The sequence below is a fragment of the Cantharellus anzutake genome, assembly GCF_015039405.1.
Source record: "Cantharellus anzutake strain C23 chromosome Unknown EI90scaffold_46, whole genome shotgun sequence".
NCBI lineage: Eukaryota > Fungi > Basidiomycota > Agaricomycetes > Cantharellales > Hydnaceae > Cantharellus > Cantharellus anzutake.
Window position 1 is genome coordinate 526,354 of NW_024066996.1, and position 22,348 is coordinate 548,701.

The 22,348-nt window shown below is 51.4% G+C and overlaps 6 protein-coding genes across 6 annotated transcripts; 3 read left to right on the forward strand and 3 right to left on the reverse strand.

The window, feature by feature from the left end:
• Positions 1-9,199: 9,199 nt before the first annotated feature.
• EI90DRAFT_3070717 (uncharacterized protein) lies at positions 9,200-11,242 on the reverse strand (the record flags this gene model as incomplete). The annotated part of the gene is made up of 6 exons (XM_039061247.1): positions 9,200-9,281; positions 9,315-9,692; positions 9,753-9,797; positions 9,860-10,046; positions 10,096-10,433; positions 10,814-11,242. 5 exons carry the CDS (start codon positions 11,240-11,242, stop codon positions 9,315-9,317), a joined length of 1,377 nt encoding a protein of 458 aa, XP_038912887.1. The 3' UTR covers positions 9,200-9,281.
• Positions 11,243-13,253: 2,011 nt separating this feature from the next.
• EI90DRAFT_2999395 (major facilitator superfamily domain-containing protein) lies at positions 13,254-16,032 on the reverse strand. The gene is made up of 11 exons (XM_039056289.1): positions 15,752-16,032; positions 15,599-15,695; positions 15,447-15,537; positions 15,234-15,396; positions 15,170-15,181; positions 15,027-15,113; positions 14,819-14,978; positions 14,422-14,766; positions 14,007-14,359; positions 13,832-13,948; positions 13,254-13,757 (listed from the first exon to the last, which is right to left on the reverse strand). Exons 1-11 carry the CDS (start codon positions 15,871-15,873, stop codon positions 13,580-13,582), a joined length of 1,725 nt encoding a protein of 574 aa, XP_038912888.1. The 5' UTR covers positions 15,874-16,032; the 3' UTR covers positions 13,254-13,579.
• A 993-nt stretch (positions 16,033-17,025) lies between these two features.
• EI90DRAFT_1947843 (uncharacterized protein) lies at positions 17,026-18,642 on the forward strand. The gene is made up of 9 exons (XM_039052364.1): positions 17,026-17,487; positions 17,547-17,618; positions 17,674-17,808; positions 17,860-17,943; positions 18,017-18,040; positions 18,097-18,123; positions 18,177-18,223; positions 18,284-18,419; positions 18,476-18,642. The coding sequence occupies exons 1-9, from the start codon at positions 17,116-17,118 to the stop codon at positions 18,515-18,517; spliced, it is 939 nt and encodes a 312-aa protein (XP_038912889.1). The 5' UTR covers positions 17,026-17,115; the 3' UTR covers positions 18,518-18,642.
• Positions 18,643-18,837: 195 nt separating this feature from the next.
• Positions 18,838-19,310, reverse strand: EI90DRAFT_3070739 (uncharacterized protein; the record flags this gene model as incomplete). Its single annotated transcript, XM_039061248.1, has 1 exon — positions 18,838-19,310. The coding sequence occupies exon 1, from the start codon at positions 19,081-19,083 to the stop codon at positions 18,838-18,840; it is 246 nt and encodes an 81-aa protein (XP_038912890.1). The 5' UTR covers positions 19,084-19,310.
• Positions 19,311-19,482: 172 nt separating this feature from the next.
• On the forward strand, positions 19,483-21,342 carry EI90DRAFT_1947422 (uncharacterized protein). Its single transcript, XM_039052363.1, has 9 exons — positions 19,483-19,595; positions 19,643-19,913; positions 19,975-20,001; positions 20,058-20,129; positions 20,180-20,362; positions 20,412-20,462; positions 20,520-20,543; positions 20,593-20,619; positions 20,678-21,342. The coding sequence occupies exons 2-9, from the start codon at positions 19,752-19,754 to the stop codon at positions 20,876-20,878; spliced, it is 747 nt and encodes a 248-aa protein (XP_038912891.1). The 5' UTR covers positions 19,483-19,595; positions 19,643-19,751; the 3' UTR covers positions 20,879-21,342.
• An 87-nt stretch (positions 21,343-21,429) lies between these two features.
• On the forward strand, positions 21,430-22,178 carry EI90DRAFT_3018681 (uncharacterized protein; the record flags this gene model as incomplete). The annotated part of the gene is made up of 4 exons (XM_039057247.1): positions 21,430-21,708; positions 21,774-21,800; positions 21,859-21,930; positions 21,987-22,178. The coding sequence occupies 4 exons, from the start codon at positions 21,430-21,432 to the stop codon at positions 22,176-22,178; spliced, it is 570 nt and encodes a 189-aa protein (XP_038912892.1).
• Positions 22,179-22,348: the final 170 nt, after the last annotated feature.

Sequence of the window (22,348 nt, forward strand, 5' to 3'; positions counted from 1 at the left end):
GGGAGAAGCAAGGAGAGTTAATCCTATACCGAGGAAAGGTGTACGTACCGAGAGACCAGCAACTCCGCCATGACCTGGTACGGTTGCACCACGACGCACGGGCAACGGGGCATCCGGGGCGATGGAAAACCCTAGAACTCGTTTCCCGTGACTACTGGTGGCCCCGGATGGCAGAGTATGTCGGGCGGTACGTACGCGGGTGCGATACCTGCAACCGAGTCAAACCTTTCCCCTCACGAAAGGTTGGGAAGCTCACCCCAAACAAAGTCCCCACCCACCGCTGGCAGATAATCTCAGTGGATATGGTAGGAGAGCTCCCAGAGTCGAAGGGGTACAACGCCATCCTGGTCGTGGTGGACCGCTTGTCCAAACGCATCCATGCGATCCCAACCGTAACGACGATAGACTCAGTGGGCGTAGCGCAACTCTTCCTAGAACACATCTGGAAGCATCACGGGCTCCCAGAGGAGATCCTAAGTGACAGGGGGAGTGCCTTCGTCTCCCACTTCTCGAGAGAGCTCGCAGACCTCCTCGGAGTCAAACTCACCCCTTCAACACCCTACCACCCCCAGACGGATGGACAAACCGAGCGGGTCAACCAAGAAATCGAAGCCTACCTCCGAGTGTTTGTCAACCACCGCCAGGACGACTGGGCAGACTGGCTCCCGCTAGCAGAGTTCGCCTACAACAATCGCATCCACTCGTCCACCCACCGGACCCCCTTCGAACTCGACACCGGGCAACACCCCAGGATGGGGACAGAACCCACCTGTACGTCCGAGGTGGAGGCTGCTGATGCCTTTTCATCAAGGATGATGAAAATGCAGGAGGAGGCGAAGGCGGTGCTAGAACATGCAGCAGACGAGATGGCCCGCTATTACGATCGGGGCCGTGAAGCAGCCCCCAAGTACCAAGAGGGTGACCAAGTCTGGCTCAATGCCCAGAACTACACGACCGACCGCCCCACCAAGAAACTAGACCACAAATGGCTTGGCCCCTTCAAGATAGTCAAAGTCGTCTCCCGTCAAACTCCAACTCACCGCACGACAGAAAGGGATCCACCCGGTTGTATCTGTAACAAACATCAGGCCCCACCACCCGGATGAAATCGCAGAACGACCCCTCGACCCCCGCCCGGGCCCGGAACTCGTAGATGGAGAAGAGGAGTACGAAGTTGAAAAGGTATTAGACTCCAAATGGCTACGCCGGAAACTCTGGTACCTGGTAAAATTCACGGGCTGGCCAAACTCGGAGAACCAGTGGCTCCAGCGGGACCACTTAACCCACGCCCCCGACCGAATCGAGGAATTCCACAGAACGCACCCCCAAGCCCCCGGGAGAGAGAGGGAGAACCACCTGGCCGCTTCGAGGCGAAGCGGCTTAAGGAGGGGGTGATGTCAGGGCACGCCCGCCTGACCCGGCCCCACCTAACCCGGTGCCCCACCATCCACTCCTCCCGACCTCCCCCCTCTTCCCCTTTTCTCCCTTCCCTTTCTCCTTCTCCTTCTTTTCTATTCTCTCTCCCCTTTATTCCTTTCTTATCACACGGACGACTTCCTTTGTATCAATGTACCATTGACCCGGCTGCAGCGTAACGCGCCCGAACCCGGACACACCGGACGACCCCCCGCACACCGGACGCTCCTAGGACCTCTTACGGAGGTACCCAGACGGAGGTGGCTGTGTGCTCGGATGATGTGGCGCTTCCCACGTGGCCTTCAACCACATGTATATAAACATAGCCTAAGTGGGAACTGAGAAGCAACCTTCTTCTCACATTTCCCACTTTAGGCAAGTAGCTTACACCTCCCTTGATAATGACAATAACACATTTCCCACTTTAGTCTTAGTGGCCAGGGACCCTTGTCTGCTTCGGGCCCGTTGCTACGCGCGCCCGCATCATACCTACCGGACCCTCAGCCTCGGGCGATACACCCGGGCGCTCTCGACCCCGGGTCGGTCCCTGACACTATCCCAGATCCTCTTCGTCCTCTCCTACATGAAGGGAGGACCCGCAGGGGCATGGGCGACACAACAGACGATCACCCTGTTGACAGCCACCTCCCCCACCATAACCATGGACGAGTTCAACACGGAACTCGACGCCATGTTTCAAGACCCGAACCGGGAGGCCACAGCTCGGCAGAAGTTGGCAGTCATCCGCCAAGGGACTGACTCCGTGGATAAGGTCATCCAGGAGTTCGAGATATTGGGACCCGCCTCGAGGCTAGGCGATGTCGGGCTGGTCGACCGGTTTGAGCAAGCGATTAACTCGCGGCTCAGGGAGAGTATATACCGCCTCCGCCCCATGCCCACCACTTGGACTGAGTGGAAGCGCGAAGCCACGCTTCTGGACAACCAGTGGCGACGTTTCCAAGCCACCCAACCACGCGCACCCCCACCTAGACCCCCATTCCCGCCAGCTCGACCTCCGCTGACCGTGACCCCATCCCAGACCCGACCCGCGCAGACCCCCCCACGACCTGCTCCAGCACCTCCGCCCCCACCCCAGCAGCCTGTCCTACACCAGGGACGGGCCCCCAGCCGATGGATCTCGACAGGTCGAGGACTGACCAGAGACGGTGCTACAACTGTAACACCCCGGGTCATCTTGCGCGAGAATGCCCACACCCCAGGGTCAGCCGAGTACGATGTCTCCACCTGGAAGACCTGAGGACATTGATGGAAGGGCTGAAGAGGCAGTTGACCGAAGGGACAGAGATGGTGGAGGGGGAACCAGAGGAAGAACCTCAGAGGGATTTTCAGGCAGGCGACCGGTAAGGGATGCGTCCCGGCCGCCCGTAGAAGATAGCTCGTGTAAATACCGCAGCGCGCGTAAGCCAACGCCAATGCCAAAGTTTCACCGAGTCATCGCGAAGAAAAAGAGGAGAAACGCATCCTCCACCCGTGAGAACGAGAAGACCCCAAGGGCAGCAACGCCCGAGGTAGCAGTCTCCCCCCCGCCATTTACGTCCTTTCCAAGCAGTCCCCCAGATCTCTTAACCTCACAGTGAAACTGACCGCCCTAACCTCCCTCGCGTCGGTATCTGTATCAGCCCTCCTGGACTCAGGAGCCACTGGGAACTTCGTAAGCCCCGAGTTCGTCCGAAAGCACAACCTAGAGACAACCCCCTTCCCCAACCCATTCCCGTCCGTAATGTCGATGGAACCCCGAACGAAAATGGAGCTATAACAGAAGAGCTAGAAGCCCTCCTGACCTTCGGGCGACACACAGAGCGGGCACGCTTCGCGGTTGCAAATCTCGGGCGCCAGTCCCTCATCATAGGACACTCGTGGTTGCTGCACCACAACCCAGAAGTGGACTGGGTACGACAGAGAGTCGTCATGTCCCGCTGCCCGTCCTCCTGCAGACAACCGCGAATACAAAATGATCAGGACCCGGTACTGGAGCCTGGGGATGGGATCTACACTGCTATCATTCCCCCAAGCTGGGGCCATGACCTGAGAGCCACCACGACCCCCTCGCAGCGGATGGCCCAAGAGGCCCGCGACCCGGAGGCTGAGCCTGCGTCGTTTGAGACGCTAGTACCAGAGCACTACCAGGACTTCCGGGATGTGTTCTCCAAAGAAGCCTTTGACCAATTGCCCCCCCGGAAGCCCTGGGACCACGCTATAGACCTGGTACCGGATGCCAAACTGCCCAGGGGGAAGACCTTCCCACTCTCGCGCCCGGAACAGAAAGAACTGGACGAGTTCCTACGCGAGAACCTACAGAACGGGCGCATACGGCCGTCCAAATCCCCCATGGGAGCACCAGTCTTCTTCGTCAAGAAGAAGGACGGGTCCCTATGCCTGGTCCAGGACTACAGGAAGCTGAACGAGATTACGGTGAAGAACTCGTACCCGCTCCCCCTCATCTCAGACGTCCTCGCCCGCCTCCGCAACGCCAAATACTTCTCAGCCTTGGACCTACACTGGGGGTTTAACAACGTCCAGATCAAGGACGGAGACGAGTGGAAAGCGGCATTCGCGACCAACCGGGGGCTGTTCGAGCCCATGGTGATGTTCTTCGGCCTGTGTAACTCCCCGGCAACCTTCCAGACCATGATGAACGACATCCTGAGGGATTTCATCGACCGGGAGGTTGTCATCTGTTACATGGACGACATCTTGATCTTCACGGCCACCCTGGAGGAACACCGAAGGGTCGTCCGAGAAGTCCTAGAGACGCTGAGGAGAAGGAGGCTCTTCCTCAAGCCAGAGAAGTGTAAGTTTGAGCGAACCCGGATCGAGTACCTGGGCCTCGTTATCTCGGAGGGTAACGTCGCGATGGACCCGGTGAAGATCCAGGGTGCCCTCGACTGGCCCCCCCAACCAAGGTGAAAGAAGTACAATCCTTCCTAGGATTCGTAAACTTCTATCGCCAGTTCATCAGAGACTTCTCTGAGAAGGCCCGCCCCCTTCACAGGCTGACCCAGAAGACCCAAACCTGGAACTGGGGCCCGGATGAAGACGATGCCTTCCGTGCCCTCAAGGAAGCCGTCACCACAGCCCCTGTCCTCTCTTTCCCTACCGACCACGGCCGCTTCAGGCTCGAGTGCGACGCATCCAACTTTGCAACCAGCGCGGTCCTCTCCCAGCTCCAACCGGATGGAGAGTTCCACCCGGTAGCGTTCATGTCCAAAAGTTTCACGGATGTAGAGCGCAACTACGAAGTGTACGATAAAGAGATGCTTGCAATCGTCCGAGCCCTCGAGGAATGGTGACACTTCGTGGAAGGTGCTGAGGAGAAAGTCGAGATCTACACCGACCACCGTAACCTGGGCTACTTCCGGACGGCCCAGAGGTTAAATCGACGTCAGGCCAGATGGTCCCTTTTCCTCTCCCGCTTCCATTTCACCCTCGTCCACCGCCCAGGGAAGCTCATGGGGAAACCAGACGCACTCTCCCGCCGCGCTGACCACCCGAAGGGAAGGGACGACAATGAGGGGCTGACCCTCCTCCAACCGGCCTGGTTCGAGGCCCGTGCGACGGAAGCAGTCTCAGTGGAGGGTGAGGAGGCAGATATCCTAGAGAGGGTACGAGGAGCGAGAGATCATGACGAACAGGTGGTAAAGGCCATGAGGGAACTGGGAGAAGGAACGTTGAGGTCGGACGAGTGGGAGAGACAGGGAGAGTTGGTCCTCTACCGGGGCAGGGTGTACGTTCCAAAAGACCCACAACTCCGCCACGATCTGGTACGGCTACACCACGACGCGCGGGCGATGGGACATCCAGGGCGATGGAAAACCCTAGAGCTCGTCTCCCATGACTACTGGTGGCCTCGGATGGCAGAATATGTCGGGCGATACGTACGTGGATGCGACACCTGTAACCGCGTCAAACCCTTCCCCGCACGGAAGGTTGGGAAGCTCACCCCAAATAAAGTTCCCACCCACCGTTGGCAGGTGATCTCGGTAGACATGGTGGGAGAGCTCCCAGAGTCGAAAGGTTATAACGCCATCCTAGTTGTAGTGGACCGTCTGTCCAAACGCATCCACGCGATCCCCACCGTGACATCCGTGGACTCGGCTGGTATCGCCCGGCTCTTCCTAGAGCACGTCTGGAAGCACCACGGGCTCCCGGAAGAGATTCTTAGCGACAGAGGGAGCGCCTTCGTCTCGCGCTTCTCGAAAGAACTTGCAGATCTCCTGGGGGTCAAGCTAACCCCCTCAACGCCCTACCACCCCCAGACTGACGGACAGACAGAGCGGGTTAACCAGGAAATCGAGGCCTACCTTCGGGTGTTCGTCAACCACCGCCAGGATGACTGGGCGGACTGGCTCCCACTGGCAGAATTTGCCTACAACAACCGCGTCCACTCGTCCACCCGTTGAACCCCCTTCGAGCTTGACACCGGGCAGCATCCCAGGATGGGGACGGAGCCCACACGTACGTCCGAGGTAGAAGCCGCCGACGCCTTCTCGTCCAGGATGATGAAGATGCAGGAAGAGGCGAAGGCGGCCCTGGAACACACAGCGGACGAGATGGCCCGCTACTACGACCGAGGTCGAGAGACAGCCCCCAAGTACCAGGAGGGTGACCGAGTCTGGCTCAGCGCCCAAAACTATACGACTGACCACCCGACCAAGAAGCTAGACCATAAGTGGCTAGGCCCCTTCAAAGTCGTCAAGGTCGTCTCCCCGGCTGCCGTCAAGCTCCAACTCACCGCATGGCAAAAGGGAATTCACCCAGTCGTATCTGTGACAAACGTAAGACCCTACCGCCCGGACGAGATTGCAGAACGACCCCCTGACCCCCGCCCGGGCCCAGAACTCGTAGATGGAGAGGAGGAATATGAAGTGGAAAAAATACTGGACTCTAAGTGGTTACGCCGGAAGCTCTGGTATTTAGTAAAGTTCGCGGGTTGGCCGAACTCAGAGAATGAATGGCTCCCCCAAGACCAACTAATCCATGCCCCTGACTGGATCGAGGAGTTCCACCAAACACACCCCCACGCCCCAGGAAGGGAGAGAACGAACCCCCTGGCCGCTTCAAGGCGAAGCGGCTTAAGGAGGGGGTGATGTCAGGGCACACCCGCCTGACCCAGGCCCACCCGGGCCCACCCGGCCACACCACACCCGCTCCCCGCTGTCTATCCCCCTCCCCCCTCCTTCCTCCCTCTCCTCCCCTTTCTTTTCCCTTTTCTTTCCCCTTTCTTTATTTCATTCTTCTCATCTTCCTCTCCCTGTTTATTTCTTTCTATCTACACGGACCACCTTCCTTTGTATCGATGTACTATTGACCCGTCCGGCCCACACACCCCGGACGGCTTCCCGCTGTGCCCAGCACGCGCGCATGTAGCGGACGCTCTCGGGATCCCCCACGGGGACACCTGGATGCCTGCGGCTGCCTCCGAGGATGACGTGGCACCTGTCATGTGACTCAAGCCGCATGTACATAAATGTACCTGAAGTGGGAACCGAAGAAGTAACCTTCTTCTCACATTCTCCACTTCAGTCTGAGTGGCCAGGGACCACTGTCCCGGATCGGGCCCACCAGTACGCACGCCCGCTCCACACCCCGCGACGGCCTCAGTGCCGGGTATTACCCCCGGGCCCTCTCGACCCCGGACGCGTCCCTGACAGCGCAGCACCGATACAAGTCCACAAATCAGGATGCGGGGTCGGTGCGATGCTGACACAAGTCCGCAAAGGGATGCAGGAATCAGCATGGTGCTGATGAGTCCGCAACAGAGGGTGGTCTGTCAGTGCTGTCACAAAAGGACAGCATGATGGCCAGCAAGATACGGAGGGGAGTGTTGACCTGACCAGAGGTGTCAAGGACAACCAGAAATGGACAGAGGTTGCGGAAGGTGCGGAAGCGGTGCATGGTTGATAGAACAGACATTGGGTTGGGGCTGGTAAGGATGGGTTCGGGTTGGCGGAATCGCCTGTCGGCATTGATTCGCCGCTGACAGAGCCCTGGGATTTGTCAGTCGTGACACATATCCAGTAAATACAATTTAAATGCTTCAAAGTGTATAGGGGTGAGAAGCTTCTGGGAGCTCCTGGAGCATTTGAAAATGAAAAGGAAAAAAAGAGGGAAGATCCCCCATGAGTACCTCCTACCACAAGACTAACACAACAAGACACTGCTTAACATTTAGATCAAACACTATACTATATATCAAGGACACTGAGACTCACCAATACACAATCAAAATTTATGGCCTGATATATGATTAATCTGGCAACTTAATCACTTTCGGGCTGGCAGAATATGGGGGAGGGGGAAATGGGGGAGAATGAGGGGGGAATGAGGAAAATTTGAAAAATAGGGACTTCTAAAAAGTTGAAAAAAATAATTAGGGAAAAATCAAAAAAATTCAGAAAATGGAAAATACTTTTGGAGACCCAAGAAATAATGAGAACTGAATTGATGGGAAAGTCTGAAAATTGAATAGGGAAGTGAGGGGAAGCCTTGTAGCATTGCTGTTCTAATTTTTCCTGATTGTTCTTGGTCTCACTCCCAGCTGCTACTGGATACTCCTGGATACTCCTGGAAGCTCCTGGGAGGGTCCAGGAGCAGCTAATGGAAAATACTTTTGGAGACCCAAGAACTGAATTGATGGGAAAGTCTGAAAATTGAATAGGAAAGTGAGGGGAAGCCTTGTAGCATTGTTATTTTCTGCTGTTCTGATTTTTCCCAATTCTTCTTGGTCTCATTCCCAGCTGCTCCTCAATACTCCTGGAAGCTCCTGAAAGCTCCTGGGAGGGTCCAGGAGCAGCTGGGAGTGAGACTAAGAACAATCAGGAAAAATTGGAACAGCAGAAAATAACAATGCTTACAAGGCTTCCCCTCACTTTCCTATTCAATTTTCAGACTTTCCCATCAATTCAGTTCTCATTATTTCTCGGGTCTCCGAAAGTATTTTCCATTTTTCTCCATCATTTCTTCCTCAATTTTGCAAATAATTATATGTCCTGAAAGCACTTTAAAGGCACTATAGTTCCTGAATTTTTTTTCGATTTTTCCCTAAATTTTTTTTTCAACTTTTTAGAGACCAAAATTTTCCTCCCACTGCTCCTGGCACATTACATACTCCTCACCACTCCCAGCTGCTCCTGAACCCCCTCCCAGGAGAACACTATTGGCTCCAGGAGTGCCCAATCTGCTGTTTTGTCTCCCACATGCTCCAGCCACTCTTGATGCTCCGGAGCATAACAGACTTTTGCTGATGTACCTGAAACAGTCTAATGTCCCATACATCCAAGTCAAAAATCAAGTCGGACCAAGTCATCTCATCACTTCCTTAGGATATGTAGTTATATTACATATATAAAGAGCAAAGTATATTATCGTGACTTCCACCTCTACGGGCAGCAAGCGGAGTGTGCGGGGAGTGTTCGGGCATGGGAGAAGGTCAGGGAGGAGGTCGTCTGGCCCCGGGGAACACCGGGTCGTGACATGCAGGCCTTGTAGGGTATTAAACTTAGCCCGCTCGAGTCATCCTCGTGAGGCTTACAGTTACCTTGCTTGTGAGCCTAGCAGTACTCATGTAATCCGCAAGCAAGGTCATTCGCAACCTTTCTAGTTAGTCAAATGGTCGGGTATATAGACCTAAGATTGCATAATGAATACCTAATTTTTAACTGACGAGGTGCTTGAGTAAATCCCAAATTGTTTTCGGAGTTCCGTTGCCACCAGCCGTCAAATGCGCCAAATGTAGCACACAAGTTTAGAATTAACATTGATCATGCAACAAATGACAAGGGTTGCTACCACTGTGTCTCGCCATTCGCATTTACAAGTGCTTCAAGCTTGTGAACGCCTTGATAAGGAAAATACAGATCACAACCAGATTACTCGTTTTAATATTCAGAATCGAGGCCTCCCCAAGGCTCGTCAACATCAAATCCCTGCACGGTTGTCACCATGCATACAGTGCCATACTCCGTCTCGAACAAGGCCTCATTACCGTATGCGACAAAATCCACCTTAACGAACTTTTTAGGATCCCCATTCACTTCGATGATCCCTAGCCTCCCGGGGCTCCGGCCTTTGTGTGTACGGATCAATGTATTTACGCCGCCTTCCATCTCATCCCATGTTTGGAGCTTGGCAGATCGAGGGAGTATTGCACGAGTTTGATGCTTGGAGCGGTGCTGGGCGAAGAGAACGTGGTGAAAGGTGACACTGACGCCCGTTTGAATTAACATGTGATAAAGAACGACATCACGACCTTTGAGCTGAAAGAAAGATGGAGTATGAATGCAGGTACTGCACCGTGGAGGCTGCATTGTCCCTACCTTGTGACTGACTGAATCCGCCGTCTTCAATGCCCCGTCCATGGGCTAGATGGGTATACTCATGAGCCATCGAGAATGTTGAGACGATCGCGTAGATAATGACTCACATATTGATGTTCCAGATAGAAGCACAGACGAGGATGTTCGATGTTGGTGAAAACACCAGGAGCAGTGAGTGCGTGATATAGCAGACTGAGATTGTGATTGGAACCCGATTGAGCCAAGATCTCGGTGCCAAATGATGTATTGTCGCTACCAGTGCTGTCAAACGACAGCGTGTACGAGAGTGTCACTCTGTCAAATATTAGAATGGATTGCGAAAACGGTTATTGGATACGCTCACCGATGGCCGCTTGTGACTGGCAAAACTTCATGCTCACAATCAGAAAAGAAGGCTATCCACTCGAGATTTGCACCGCTTCCCCATTGTGTAGTGTACTCCTCGCGGCCCAGGCTGTTGTTGCTACTTTCCGTTCCTGGCGCTCTGACCACAAGCTGACCTCCCTCGTGTCGGGCAGGCAAATTAATTAGCAGTGTCCCGAACATGTCTGAGGAGCGAGGGGTGTCGATATGTCCCTTAAAGAAGTCACCAGTAGAATAAACGTTAAGTTTGTCCAAACAAGTAATGATCTGGACCCTTCCCGTGTCTGCTTCCAGCGCATGCCACAATCTCCGCAAGATCTGGCGACTTATTCCCTATTCAGTTCCCTGGCGCTTATATACAGCTTGTAACTAATGCTTGTACAGTAGTTCGAAATCAACTAGAATTCACCCCTAAGCTTACCTCTGTCCCCCGTAAGACCTCTGACCTTCTGAAGTATCGGGACCGCGTCGAGAACGAGGCGCAACACTCCTCCTCGAGTCATTGAAGCCGAAATCCCGGCTCACTCGCCTAAGTAGCCTCGGCCTCGAGATCGGTGGGGTTTATCCCTCGCTAAAGCTCGGTCGTGTGTAGGATGCCTTTACCACTAGCGGGCAACGTTCGGTTGCCTACAGCTACCATCGGCGAAGATTCGCACAGTTCTGACACTGCACTCCTTCGGCCCTGAAAGGTTGCTTACATCATCGCTCATCTGTCCGGCGGGCGAGTGCGGATTCGAAGGAAGCAGGAACTTGGATATGGAAGTAATAATACCTATACCGTAGGGGTCCAGGCCCCCTGCAGGAAAAACCCCAAAGTTCTCCTTTTGCAGCACGAGGGCGCGACGGTACGAAGGATCAAACACGTCTTCCTTTCCCCTCCCAAACGAGGCCTGACTAGATGCATTAATGAGTGGCACGATTTCGCTTTCATTCTTCAGCGGGAAGGAGACGGGAGTAAATTTGGGTGATGTTCCCCCAGAAGTTTCGGAAAGCAATATAGTGATGGGCACGTTCTCATCCAATGGGATGTTACCAGTGCAGAAGAAAGGGCGCTTGGTCGCCTCGAGGGCGGATTTAATGGCCTTAAGTTGCTTTGGGATGTTGGTACTTTTAAATTTGCTCGACATTGCAAAAAAGTGGTGAGAGAGAGGTGGTTTGAGTCAGCAAGTAACGACCAAAACTCAGGTTGAGCTAACACACCCGATCTGAAATCCAATTCAATTTCGGTACCGAGATGCTAGCAGCCGTTCGAAGAAAAGATGATTTCCAAACATTCAGACCACGGCTCTCATTTGCTGATACCACTGCACCTAAATCCTTCCTTTCTCTGCAGCGAATTGATGTGTTTGTGGTGCCAAAGCGGATGCAAAAACTATTTTCGAGCTTTGTTTCCAAAGGTTGCCCACCGGCTCCGTCGCGCTAATTGTTGGAGAACCTTTGAAATGATATGGGGTTAAGTATTGTGCTAGGAAGATCTTCGGCTGCGATGAAAGTCACTTTACACGCTGAACGTGTATGCATGCCGCATCAACCGAATTATTCCGATAACTTGAATGCATATGGTAACTTTGTTGTAGAAACTAGGGACAGATCGTACGGACAAGATGCAGCTTCGAGCAACAATGACTAACCTCTTTCGGTGTGTATCTCTTGATCCAACATCGATCACCTCCCAATCTCAGGGAAAACAGCCATGAAGCAAGCGCCAGAATATTGGTCTATTGTCTTGCCGCTTGATTTTGATTTCTCTTTATGTTCTGATTTCAGCGCCGAAGCGTATAGTGACATTTGCTTTGGAGTCCCTTCGTGAGATTAGTGATCCACGGTCTCTTCCCCTACGCACTTGCTCTTGGGACGTCAGGAACTTGTGTTCAACCCGCTTAGCCCGATACATTTTGGTCATCAACGTTGTATATATTGCCTCTGCCGCCTATTACCCCCCGGCCTCAGGTGAACATAAAGCACGAACTTTTTCAGTTGGTTAGCCACGACAAGCTTCCCTCTTTCTAATTTGGTCTCATTGTTAGCAGTGAATGTCACAATTGCTTCTTCGCGAGTCAACGGGATCAGTCCCATATATAGCCACTTGTCTCGATATCCCCACTCAATCAGAACTCAAATGCATACACCCCCACTCTCCCAGTTGAGCTCCAGAGGCTCATCTGCGAAACTGTGCTCGACCGGCCAACTCTCAAAGTGTTGAACGTCACCAATCGGCGTCTCTGCAATGTAACGGATGCATATGATGATGCCACTATCGCTGCATGGTGGCTGCGTGCACCGATATTACAACGTTTATAAGCTTCTCCTAACACCCCCGGCCGCATCGCTCAGTTGGAGGATATGTCCGATCAATTTGTATTACAGCTGGACATCGGGAGGAACCCTAAACAGGGAGGAGCATCAACATCTTAACATCATCCAAGCAACTGATCGAGGGCATCAGATCGAGGGCATCAGATCGTGCCCCAAGCTTCAGAGACTTGAGTTCTTTCCTGGAGGGGTTCAATATCAAAGCACCCCCTACGATCCATAGAAATGATTGCGCAGGATCACCCCGATGTCCTTCTCGAACCTTACATGACCCTCCTGGAGTGACCTCCGATCAACTCGCATGCCATTTCTCCGGCTAAACCTCCTTAAGGATGGTGCAGTTGGCGATTACCATGTCTAACATGGCAAGGTCCCACCATTTTTCGGGATTTTCGAGAAAAGCTAGAGTGGCGATGACACAAGATCAGAAGGGAGGAGAAGGGGTCAAGGCATTCAAGATGCTTTCTTTGAACTCAAGATCTATCAGAATTTCGAAGTTGACGGATGTAGTCTCGGGACTGAACGGCCTGTTCTCTAAATTTCGGCGGGGAGGGATTCTGAACCAGTGTGGGGCTTGCTGATTTTGTTAGCGTTCCTTCGACGTGGGAGGAAAGCGAGAAAGGCGAGCAGAGCACAAAGTTGACGGAGATTCAACCATCCTCTTTCCGCTTATACGGGGGGAAATTCTCGGGAGACGATCGTCATCATCATGGAGATCGGAACGGAACGAATGTCCCTGGTTTGTTTCGACCGATCCTCACCATCATGAAAACGAACGAGTGGGGGAATGGAAAAAGATTGGCAACTGAAAAAATTGGCGGAGTTGCAGTCCAAGTTGGAGGAGACGACTAGGCATGAGATGGAAGATTCGAATGGAGGTGATTGAGACGGAGCCTGCAGCTTTTATAGGCAAAGGACGTGAGTGCTTCAACGTTCAGTTTGTCTTCACGGACTGACTTTGTGTCCGATGGCCTCTTACAGCTCTTAACGTCAAAGAAGTTGATCACTGGCGGCCTTAATCGTCGAAAAAGGGGAGCCTTGGTGCATGATAGTTTGCGTGCAGTGAAGTCATGCGCAGGCACTTAGCGGCAAGGACGAGGCATCTATGGCGAGGGGATACGCATACAACAAAGAGGCACATAGGAAACGCACTACTCCGAACGGTGTAACGGTGTCCGATCACCGGGGTTTAGATGCCTCCACGGTCGATTACCTTCCTGAACCACGAAACTGACCGCCAGAGATGCTAAGGCCATGGCACCCATAAAAATCCAGATAAGCCAAGTCCCTCCGAGAACGTGTCGGTTCATAGAAAGCGCAAATATCGAACTATGTTGGAAGAAGGGGCCCTTTGAGCATGTGCGCCAAAAAAAAAAAAACAGGGAACTTATAATTGCACGTACGCATACATTGGCGGACCTATTGTTCGGGCTGCGCTTGCGGTCATCAGAGCAAGACTGTTAACTTTGCCCAAACAGTGTGCAGAGGGCGCTGCAGCGGTTACGAGAATTGCATTGGATCTGTGGTCAAGGGATATCAATGGCATGCGCGGCGTGCCGCTTGCAAGAAGTCACTCGCCCCCAGGTAAGACTAGCAATTGCTTTCACAATAAGCATTACGGCCACTCCAAATTTTAGCCAGAAAGGAACATCATGCCATGACTCCCCTGACTCCCCTCCGAAGCCTGCATCGTGTGCAGGGTCCGGAAAGTGGCGAAATGACCCGGTATGTTCATGGTGTCTCGTTTCGACTGTAGCGGCGGCGATGGCGTGAACGGCAGGATACAAAAGAATGAAGATAAAATCGAACACCATGGCGACACGATATATCTTCAATGTGCCCACTTTTTTATGAAGAGGTGGGAACACAAAAGCGAGCATGAGCGTGCCCATGATTGAGCCTATGCTAAGAGCGGTTGCAATTTGAGCAGGCTAAACAGCGGTACTGTTTTTAGCACACAACATAAACTCCGGAAGAACAAGTACACTCTCACCGTAAGACTTATTCCCCCGTGATCGACTGCGATATACATCCAGAGTGCGAATATGTAATCGTTCGAAGTGGAGATCATCGCCAATAAACCATAGGATAATACCACGCCGCGCACGATAGGATCTTTGAGAATCTGCCTAACGGACGTATGGTCCTCAGGTTGGGAAGGAGGTGTAGTAGATGCCGCGGCTCTTTGTTCCTCGGACTGGGATAGAGGCCGTATCGATAGCCTGGTCACTCCGGTGCTTCCATAATTCACCCCAGCCATAGATAAGGCTTGGGGTGAAAGCAGACGGCTCTCCTCCTCATGTTTAAGGGTATTCGTTAAAGGATGGCTCGGAAGCGTCTATTGAAGTCAGTCCACTTTCATCATATCACGAGAAGCTTATTGCACTCACTTCTCGAAAGAACAATGTGATGAAAATGAAGGAAATTGCGGGAACAATAGCGGCCACGAAACATGGGAGCGCATAAGGATGGTCAAGGAAATATTGCGAATTTTTGAAACGATCTGGGAAACGCCTTTCCGGATGGCTCAGGAAGCCCCCTATCAAAGGGCTATGGCTCCATTGTGCCGGTAACTAACTTCATGATTTTGCGACTCACGCAATGGTAGAGCCAATCGTCCAACACAAAGGGATGAATGAAAAGGCCCTTGCTTGATTAGTAGAATCGGTGACGTCGCCCATGGCACTGGCGAAGTCAAAGGGTTCAGCATGCGTGCACTTGAATCACACAAATTCTATCACCTTCGGATGACTCTGGGAGGTCGTTTTATCAGCAGCAGAATTGAGGAGAAACGAGAAGACTCACGGGACGTCGCCATAACTTATACCAGATATCGTCCTTGAGAGCAACATTTGCCAATACTTCTCGACAACCCCGAACACGACAGTTGAAACAGTACATATCGTGAGGCATGCCATAATAATAGGCCTGCGACCAACCCTATCGGACAATGCTCCCCATACATACACTATCCCTCGCCATGAATAATTCATAGTTAGAACCATGAGGTCGACATACCGAAAAGGAACTGTGCCAAAGCATAGCATCCAAAGATGAGACCAGACCAACGAGCTAGTTGTTCAGGAGAATTTGATATATCACCGATTCTCTATGTGAAATGCAATCCAGTATCAAGACCCCAAACCATGGCGGATATGGAAGATCTCAACTTCATTGATAAAAGGATACACAAAAGTGACGATTACAGGATCAGACAGCGACGCAAAGGCCAGAAGGAATACCTGGACCTTTGGCAAAGGAGTGACGCTTTGAGACGTAAGTTTGTTTGCTGCAGCCTTCCTCGAGTACGAGCAGTAACGCACAACCAAACGTCTCCACGTGACAGAGCTGGCCCGCTCGCCTCTGCTTGGATCTCAGGTGCTAATAAGGGTATGGGGGCATCTATTCCATCCTGAGGGGCGACCTGGACGACGGGAGCAGCCATATTGTCGAGGGCTCAGATTCTGGGCTTCAGGAGAGCTCCGAAGCCAGCTCCGCAATTCTCACGCTGGATATGACATGACGTAGGGGGCTAGAGTATGTACAGGGGATCACAAAACCAGACGAAGGCCCGGTTAAGTAAACGCCAACTCCGAAATTAAAAACTTCGACACACGTGATGGGAAAGGCAACTGTCGGAATTTCGTAGCGGAGTTGGCCGAATATATTTGTCTATTTGTCTATTTCGTTTTTATGAGTCAAAAACTATTAAAGCACCCTTCAGAGCTGGAATGACTGGTAAATGCGATGAAGAGCGCTATTGAGGGTCGCGCAACGGGTGGCCACGCTTGGCGGTATTCTTACTACTAACGACGTGGTGGCCGTGCCGCGAAGAGGCTAGTAGCTGGGCAGTCTACAGTATAGAGCTCGAGGTCGGCTTGTATGTCTTACCTTAGCTGCAAGTGAAGCGAATTTATTCGTCTATTCGTCCTAGTAGCCTTTGTTGGAGAATATCCGTCATCCGACTGTTAATAACATGATTATTGACAGAGATGGACATTGTAATTATTCTAATATCTTTGGGGGTTCAAACCCTCGTTCTCTCTGTTATACGGTGTAGTCGCTGCTGGCGTATTCGCGTACAAAGAGAGCTTTTTTTTTTCACTCCCACTCCCTCAAATCTCTTGTTCGAGAGAATTCCCTTTATCGTTTTGAGAATCATTCTAAATGTATTTATTGGTGAAGTTTAACGCGCCATAGTCCTTGTACATTTTAAAAGCCTGCCTAGCCTCGGCGTCACGCCATTGTGCATGAATGGGTGCACTTGTTCGAGTCTGGGTCTATCTCTCGGCTTTGCTCGTAATCAGGTTTGAGGTCCCCCTTAAGTTTCCATGCGTTTAGAACGACAGGGTAAGCAACTTAGGTGAGATGCACGCATTGCCTGGTCCACCATCTTGCGACGTGTCGCAAGTGCAATTGCGTCAGTCTTTCCTTGCTATATGGTTCATGGCGGGGCCCGACTTGGTCAAACAGCCTGTGCCTGAATTGTTCTCTGTGGAATATTACTTATGTAATCCGCTTTGGAAATAACCCAGAATAGTCTTCCTGTCACCAAATTAGGAAAGCGTCGGGTCGGGTGACCTTGAATTGAAAACGGGTTTGTTATATTGTTCATTTTGCACCCGAAAACTGGACGGACACCGTCAACAGCCTCCATCCTGTCCAGACACACCTAGGCATCGAGGAGATGTCCCTACTGGAGAACCCTCAAACCCCTACAAAAAAAGGCCGCAAGCGACGCACGGTTGAGGAAGAGGACGGGGAATATGCCGATTCCGATGAAGAAGTTGTTGTTACCCCTAGGACTCCATCTCCCAGAAAGCGCAGGAAGGCTCAGCCCACCGATACTTCTCCGAGCAGCCCTCGTAAGAAACTTGCCAAAGGTGAAGTGGCGTGGTGCGATATCCCTGAATGGCACCACGATCGTTCTCCTTTTCTCAGCCTACCTGTCGAAATACTCGATAAAGTGAGATATCCTCCTTCAACCCAGGCTTCAATAGTACTAGTCGGAGCCCCATCTCTTTCTATACAGATTACGAGTAGGGAAAATGGCCTCGAGGTGCGCAAATCCAGAGATCTGTGGTGTGAGTTTCGGAACTGACCTGGCCCTTCTCACAGATCACGGACTATCTCGCGCTGTCCGGAGTAAATAGGCAAATACGAAGTCTCTTCACCCCGGAAGTTTGGAAAGTAAGGCGCTTGTTGGATTCCACCTATGCTATTGCTTACGTCATCGCACCGTCAGAAACTGTATGGACGAAGGTTGGATTTGGATATTAATGAGGACGTTCCCCACTTGTGGAGTGCAGGCTGGCTTGCCAGCAGGCGGATCCGAAGGCCAATGGGGTTCTTCAACAGCAGTTGTCATCATAAAGACCTGGTATGCCATGGCACACCATGAACAATGCTAAAGCTTACGCTAAGATTCCAGCTATCGAATCAGCTTCAGCTGGTTGAGTGGGAAGATGGAGAAAAGCATCATTTGATCAAGCACACCCCATATACAATCGTCATGGTGAGCTTCCAGTGCTAGTGTTATTCCTCGGGGGGTGATCAGGTTATACGTTCCCCTCACGGCGATCCCATAGTCGGCGGCTCTAAGAAAGTACAAGGTACGTTCCTTTTCATGCATGGTATGCGTTTGTAGGTGAATTCATTCATCTCATAGATTAGCAATAAGCTCGTTCCTGCATTGGTGGGTGGTATTTCCGTATCTAACTATTCTCTGCTGATGAATATCTTCTTCAGAAAGCGCTTCACCACAAGCGATCTTATAACTGGAACGATCCCATCGGGTGCGTCGAGACTCCGAGCTCCATTGCCGTTTCCTCTCACAAAGCCAATCATTACTTCAGGAACAACAAGGACTGCTACGTCTTCCTTGAGCCTACTGTGCGGAGGTTTGCCTTCATGGCCCATGGCGGCGTTTGGGAACATGAGCAACATGTCAAGAAACTCAATGAAAGGGCTATTGCGAGGATTGAAAATTCCGTACGTCTTCGCTTATCTTCGGAACATAGGAGAGCCTCACCCACACGAGGAATTAGATGAACAAAAACCAGGATCCACCCGAGGATGCTGAGGCTTGACGAGAAATTGCGTATCGCATGTCGCACTGTTTCCATTAGCAAACTTTCTTGGTCCCCGTGTATCTTGTTTCTTGCTTATATCTTGTGTCTACAATCAGTTTCACCACATCTGTATCCCATCTGTACGTTTAGTTCCTTTCTTGTGGAAAACTCGGCGTGAATATGTTTTGGGCAGAGTTCGAGCTCAAGAAATAACATTTGCATTATGTACATATACCATACGTTCCCTTTGGCGGCACCGGCGTGTAATTATGCAGATCCTATGCAATCCATACCAGAATTTCTCACTTCGAGTTTGAGTGCAAAAGAAATCTTGCTAACTATGCTTTGCCTTGCATGCCAAGGTTGATCCGGAGTTTTGGCTGGCGGCCGAATAAAGGCATAGAGTTGAGGGAGGTTTTGGTGACACGATGGATATTGGATCGCAGGAACAAACAAAACTTGGGAGGAGGGGCGTGAAAGGGGGACAGGGCAGTCAATAGTGTAGCGAAAACCCAGGCCGAAGCAAACGTAACATGCATCCAACCACCGGTAGACCAACATCCGCGATTAAAGGCAGAAGCCATCAAACATGGGCGATTATCAAAGCGAGTGCACTGCAATCAAATATTGAGATTAGAAAGTGATTGAACAAAACCGTGACTGCAATACGCCAACGCCAATGGAAGTGCGTACCCAAAGGGAGGGCAGCACAGATGTTAGGACGGTAATGTGGTGTACAGGCCTCGCCAGGGTAACACGACGCTGCGGAACCAACTCAGTGAGTCAGGTCACAGAAAAAATTCTACAAATGCAATGCAACCAGCGATAGGAGGAGCGGTTATTGCCAATGTAACATTTAGAAATGAGGTTTCTTTTTTTGGTGGAGCCCCAGTAGCTTTCGCGATACATGGTCAGTGCCAGTCCGCCACCTGGCCCCGGCTATGGGGGGTCCGGTATACCCACGGGCCACGGCCAGTTGTCCGGCAGTTTCCCTTCTTCGTGGAGGTTCCACCGCTTTCGGCTACGATTTGTCAGGGCGATATCCTGTTGGAGTTTGTTGTTGAGGCCGGCGACAGGAGGTTTTGGGCGAGGTTGGGTGAGGGTTCTGAGTTCGCAGCGGATAACTTCTGATATACAATGAAGAAGCCAGGATCAAACATGAACGATTATTTATATGTTAGATTAATAGCTCGAGCGGGGGTCGCATGCACAACGCATATACTCCTGCCTTGAACCACGCGACGCAGCTCTCATGGAAAACGTTCCCCAAGACATATGGGAAACTCTAAAGCATCGTTGCGTCGATATTGGCCACTCAGATGAAGCCGCCGAAGATCTTGTCTGGCGTGACATTCCAGTTTGGACGCACAGCCGCTCCCCTTTCATGGAGTTACCTGTCGAGATTCTCGACAAGGCAAGCAGAGTTTCCTTTGATCTTTTGGCAAGGCTTAACGATGGTTCTACTTTCTTGCCAGATAACTGACCCCGGTAATGGTCTTTCGGTTTGTATATTCGAGGTGGGGATTCGAATTTTGGTAATGATGGAATCATAACCTAGCTTTCGGACTATCTCGCAATATCGGGGGTATGTCGGGAGATTAGGGGCCTGTTCACAGCGGATGTTTGGGAAGTAAGCATTATTCGTTTTCACGGTGGATGCGGCTTATTTTGCGATGTTAGAAATTACACCGCCTATATATGGGAGTGCGCATGCCAACACTCCTGATCTTCGAGAATCACTTAAATCATATAAGACGGACAAACATCACTTTTTTAAACACCATCTGGAGTTCTGGCTGGCTTGCAATTCGCAATGGTGAGATCCCAACTTTCAATTGTGGTGATACATCGTACAAGTCCGAGGTAAGGAAGGAAAGGTTGAGCTCTGAGGCGGGGCCCTAAAGTATTCCAGGTGCTTCGCATGCTCGATTTCTGGGGCCCAACTTGTCAACAAATTGATTTGGTAAGCCAGACTAGCCTTCATTTGCAGCAATAACACTTATCTCGATCCCCATCACAGTTGAGTGCGGTGGATCGATATGGCGTAGGTAGTATCTGCAGTCTTCAACACAATGTCTTATTGTTATCAATAGCTGACTCCACTCGAGGGAAAAATCCTGGTAAATATACAGTTCTATCCATTCTCCCGACTGTTGAACTGATATGGGGTGAATATAGTTGTGTGATCCTCGTAAACGTCTGATCCATGACTCTGCAGGAGACTGGGATGGTTGGGCCATACGTCTCCCCCCTAACTACACGCTCCCAGAGGCAAAAGTCCGCCGACTGGCCTATATGGCTCATGGAGGACCACGCGGACATGCGGAACACATGAGGAAAATCTATCAGCACCGGCGCTACAGTACCAGAAATCTATAGATCACGCAGATGGGTTCGATTCCGATTCCTGGGAAGAATATGAATGCTAACCATGATATGGAAGTTAATTCGCCTGTATTCCAACAGAGGTTGCCATTCTCAGTACCCCAAGCCACTCCAACCCCCTGTAATACACGTCCTTCCCTTATGTATCATTTCGAGGCTCGCCATTAATATGTCGTATGAGCCAGCTGTCATTGTCAGTTGGATGACGAACTCGGAATACAATAAGGTACCCTTAGCGCGCTACCAGTCGATGTCTTCCACTACTGTGACCTATATACTTATCCCAACTGTGCATCTCACACCTCTAGGCAGGGACCCCTTTCTTGTGCAATACTTTTTTCTTAGATCTCCCTCCATTCGGAGCTGTGTTGGATGCGAAAGAACAGGCATTTTCTGGGGATTTGGCTGGCAGCGAAGAAGCGCCTGTGTTTCAGGAATGAATTGTTTCCGAGTTGGTAAATTATTATAAATCAGGCCGCCGAGGCAACCCCTTTGTTCAGATCGAGCCCCTGCCACAAGCGCATGCGAGCAAAGACGCAGCTACTATGGAAAGCTCTCCTCGGGATACCACAAAGAAGCTTAAGGTTCGAAAGCGTCGTGACATCATAGATAAACCCACAAATGGCATCGACGCCCAAAGCCGCCTAGATGAAGCCGCCGAGGAACGTGCCCTTAAGAAGTGCAAAACATCAGTCGGCTCCACAAATATCAAGGATGTTCCCAACAAGAGGTCAACGAGACGGGAGATTGCCTGGCGCGACATCCCAGTTTGGAAGCATGACCGCTCCCCTTTCATGGAATTACCTCTCGAGATTCTTGACACGGTGAGTTGCATTCTCCCGCGCCTTCCACAATTGGCGGAGCTAGCAATGGATAACATGTTTTCTAGATAACTGACCCCCAAAATGGGCTTATAGTTCGTATAAATTTAGAGCAAAGATGCGGAATTCGATGATGATGGGGTTACAATCTAGCTTTCAGACTATCTTGCATTATCAGGAGTAAATCGGGGGATTAGGCGCCTATTCACAGCGGTTGTTTGGGAGGTGGGCATTGGTCACTGTGATAATTATTGCTTTGTTTCTGACTCGCTAAACGCTAGAGACTATACTTGTATATGACTTCGCTCAAGCAAACACTGATAGGTTGCGGGCCAAATTTCGAGGAGCGCTTTAAACTGGCAGGCTGTACTGTTAGGACCATCTGGAGTACTGGCTGGTTGGCGATTCGCAGTGGCGAAATCATCACGTTCAATTGTGGTGATAGCCTTTGCAAGACCATGGTGAGGAAATAAAAATTGAACTCTGGACGGGCTAATAAAATGTCCCCAAGGTGCTTGATACTTTTGATCTGGAGAATCCAACTTGTCACAGCATCCGCCTGGTAAGATAGCGCAAACCACTTTCCCAGTGTGCTCGTCTCAATACATACTGCGGTTGCCCAGCCTGATGCAGTGAATAAATA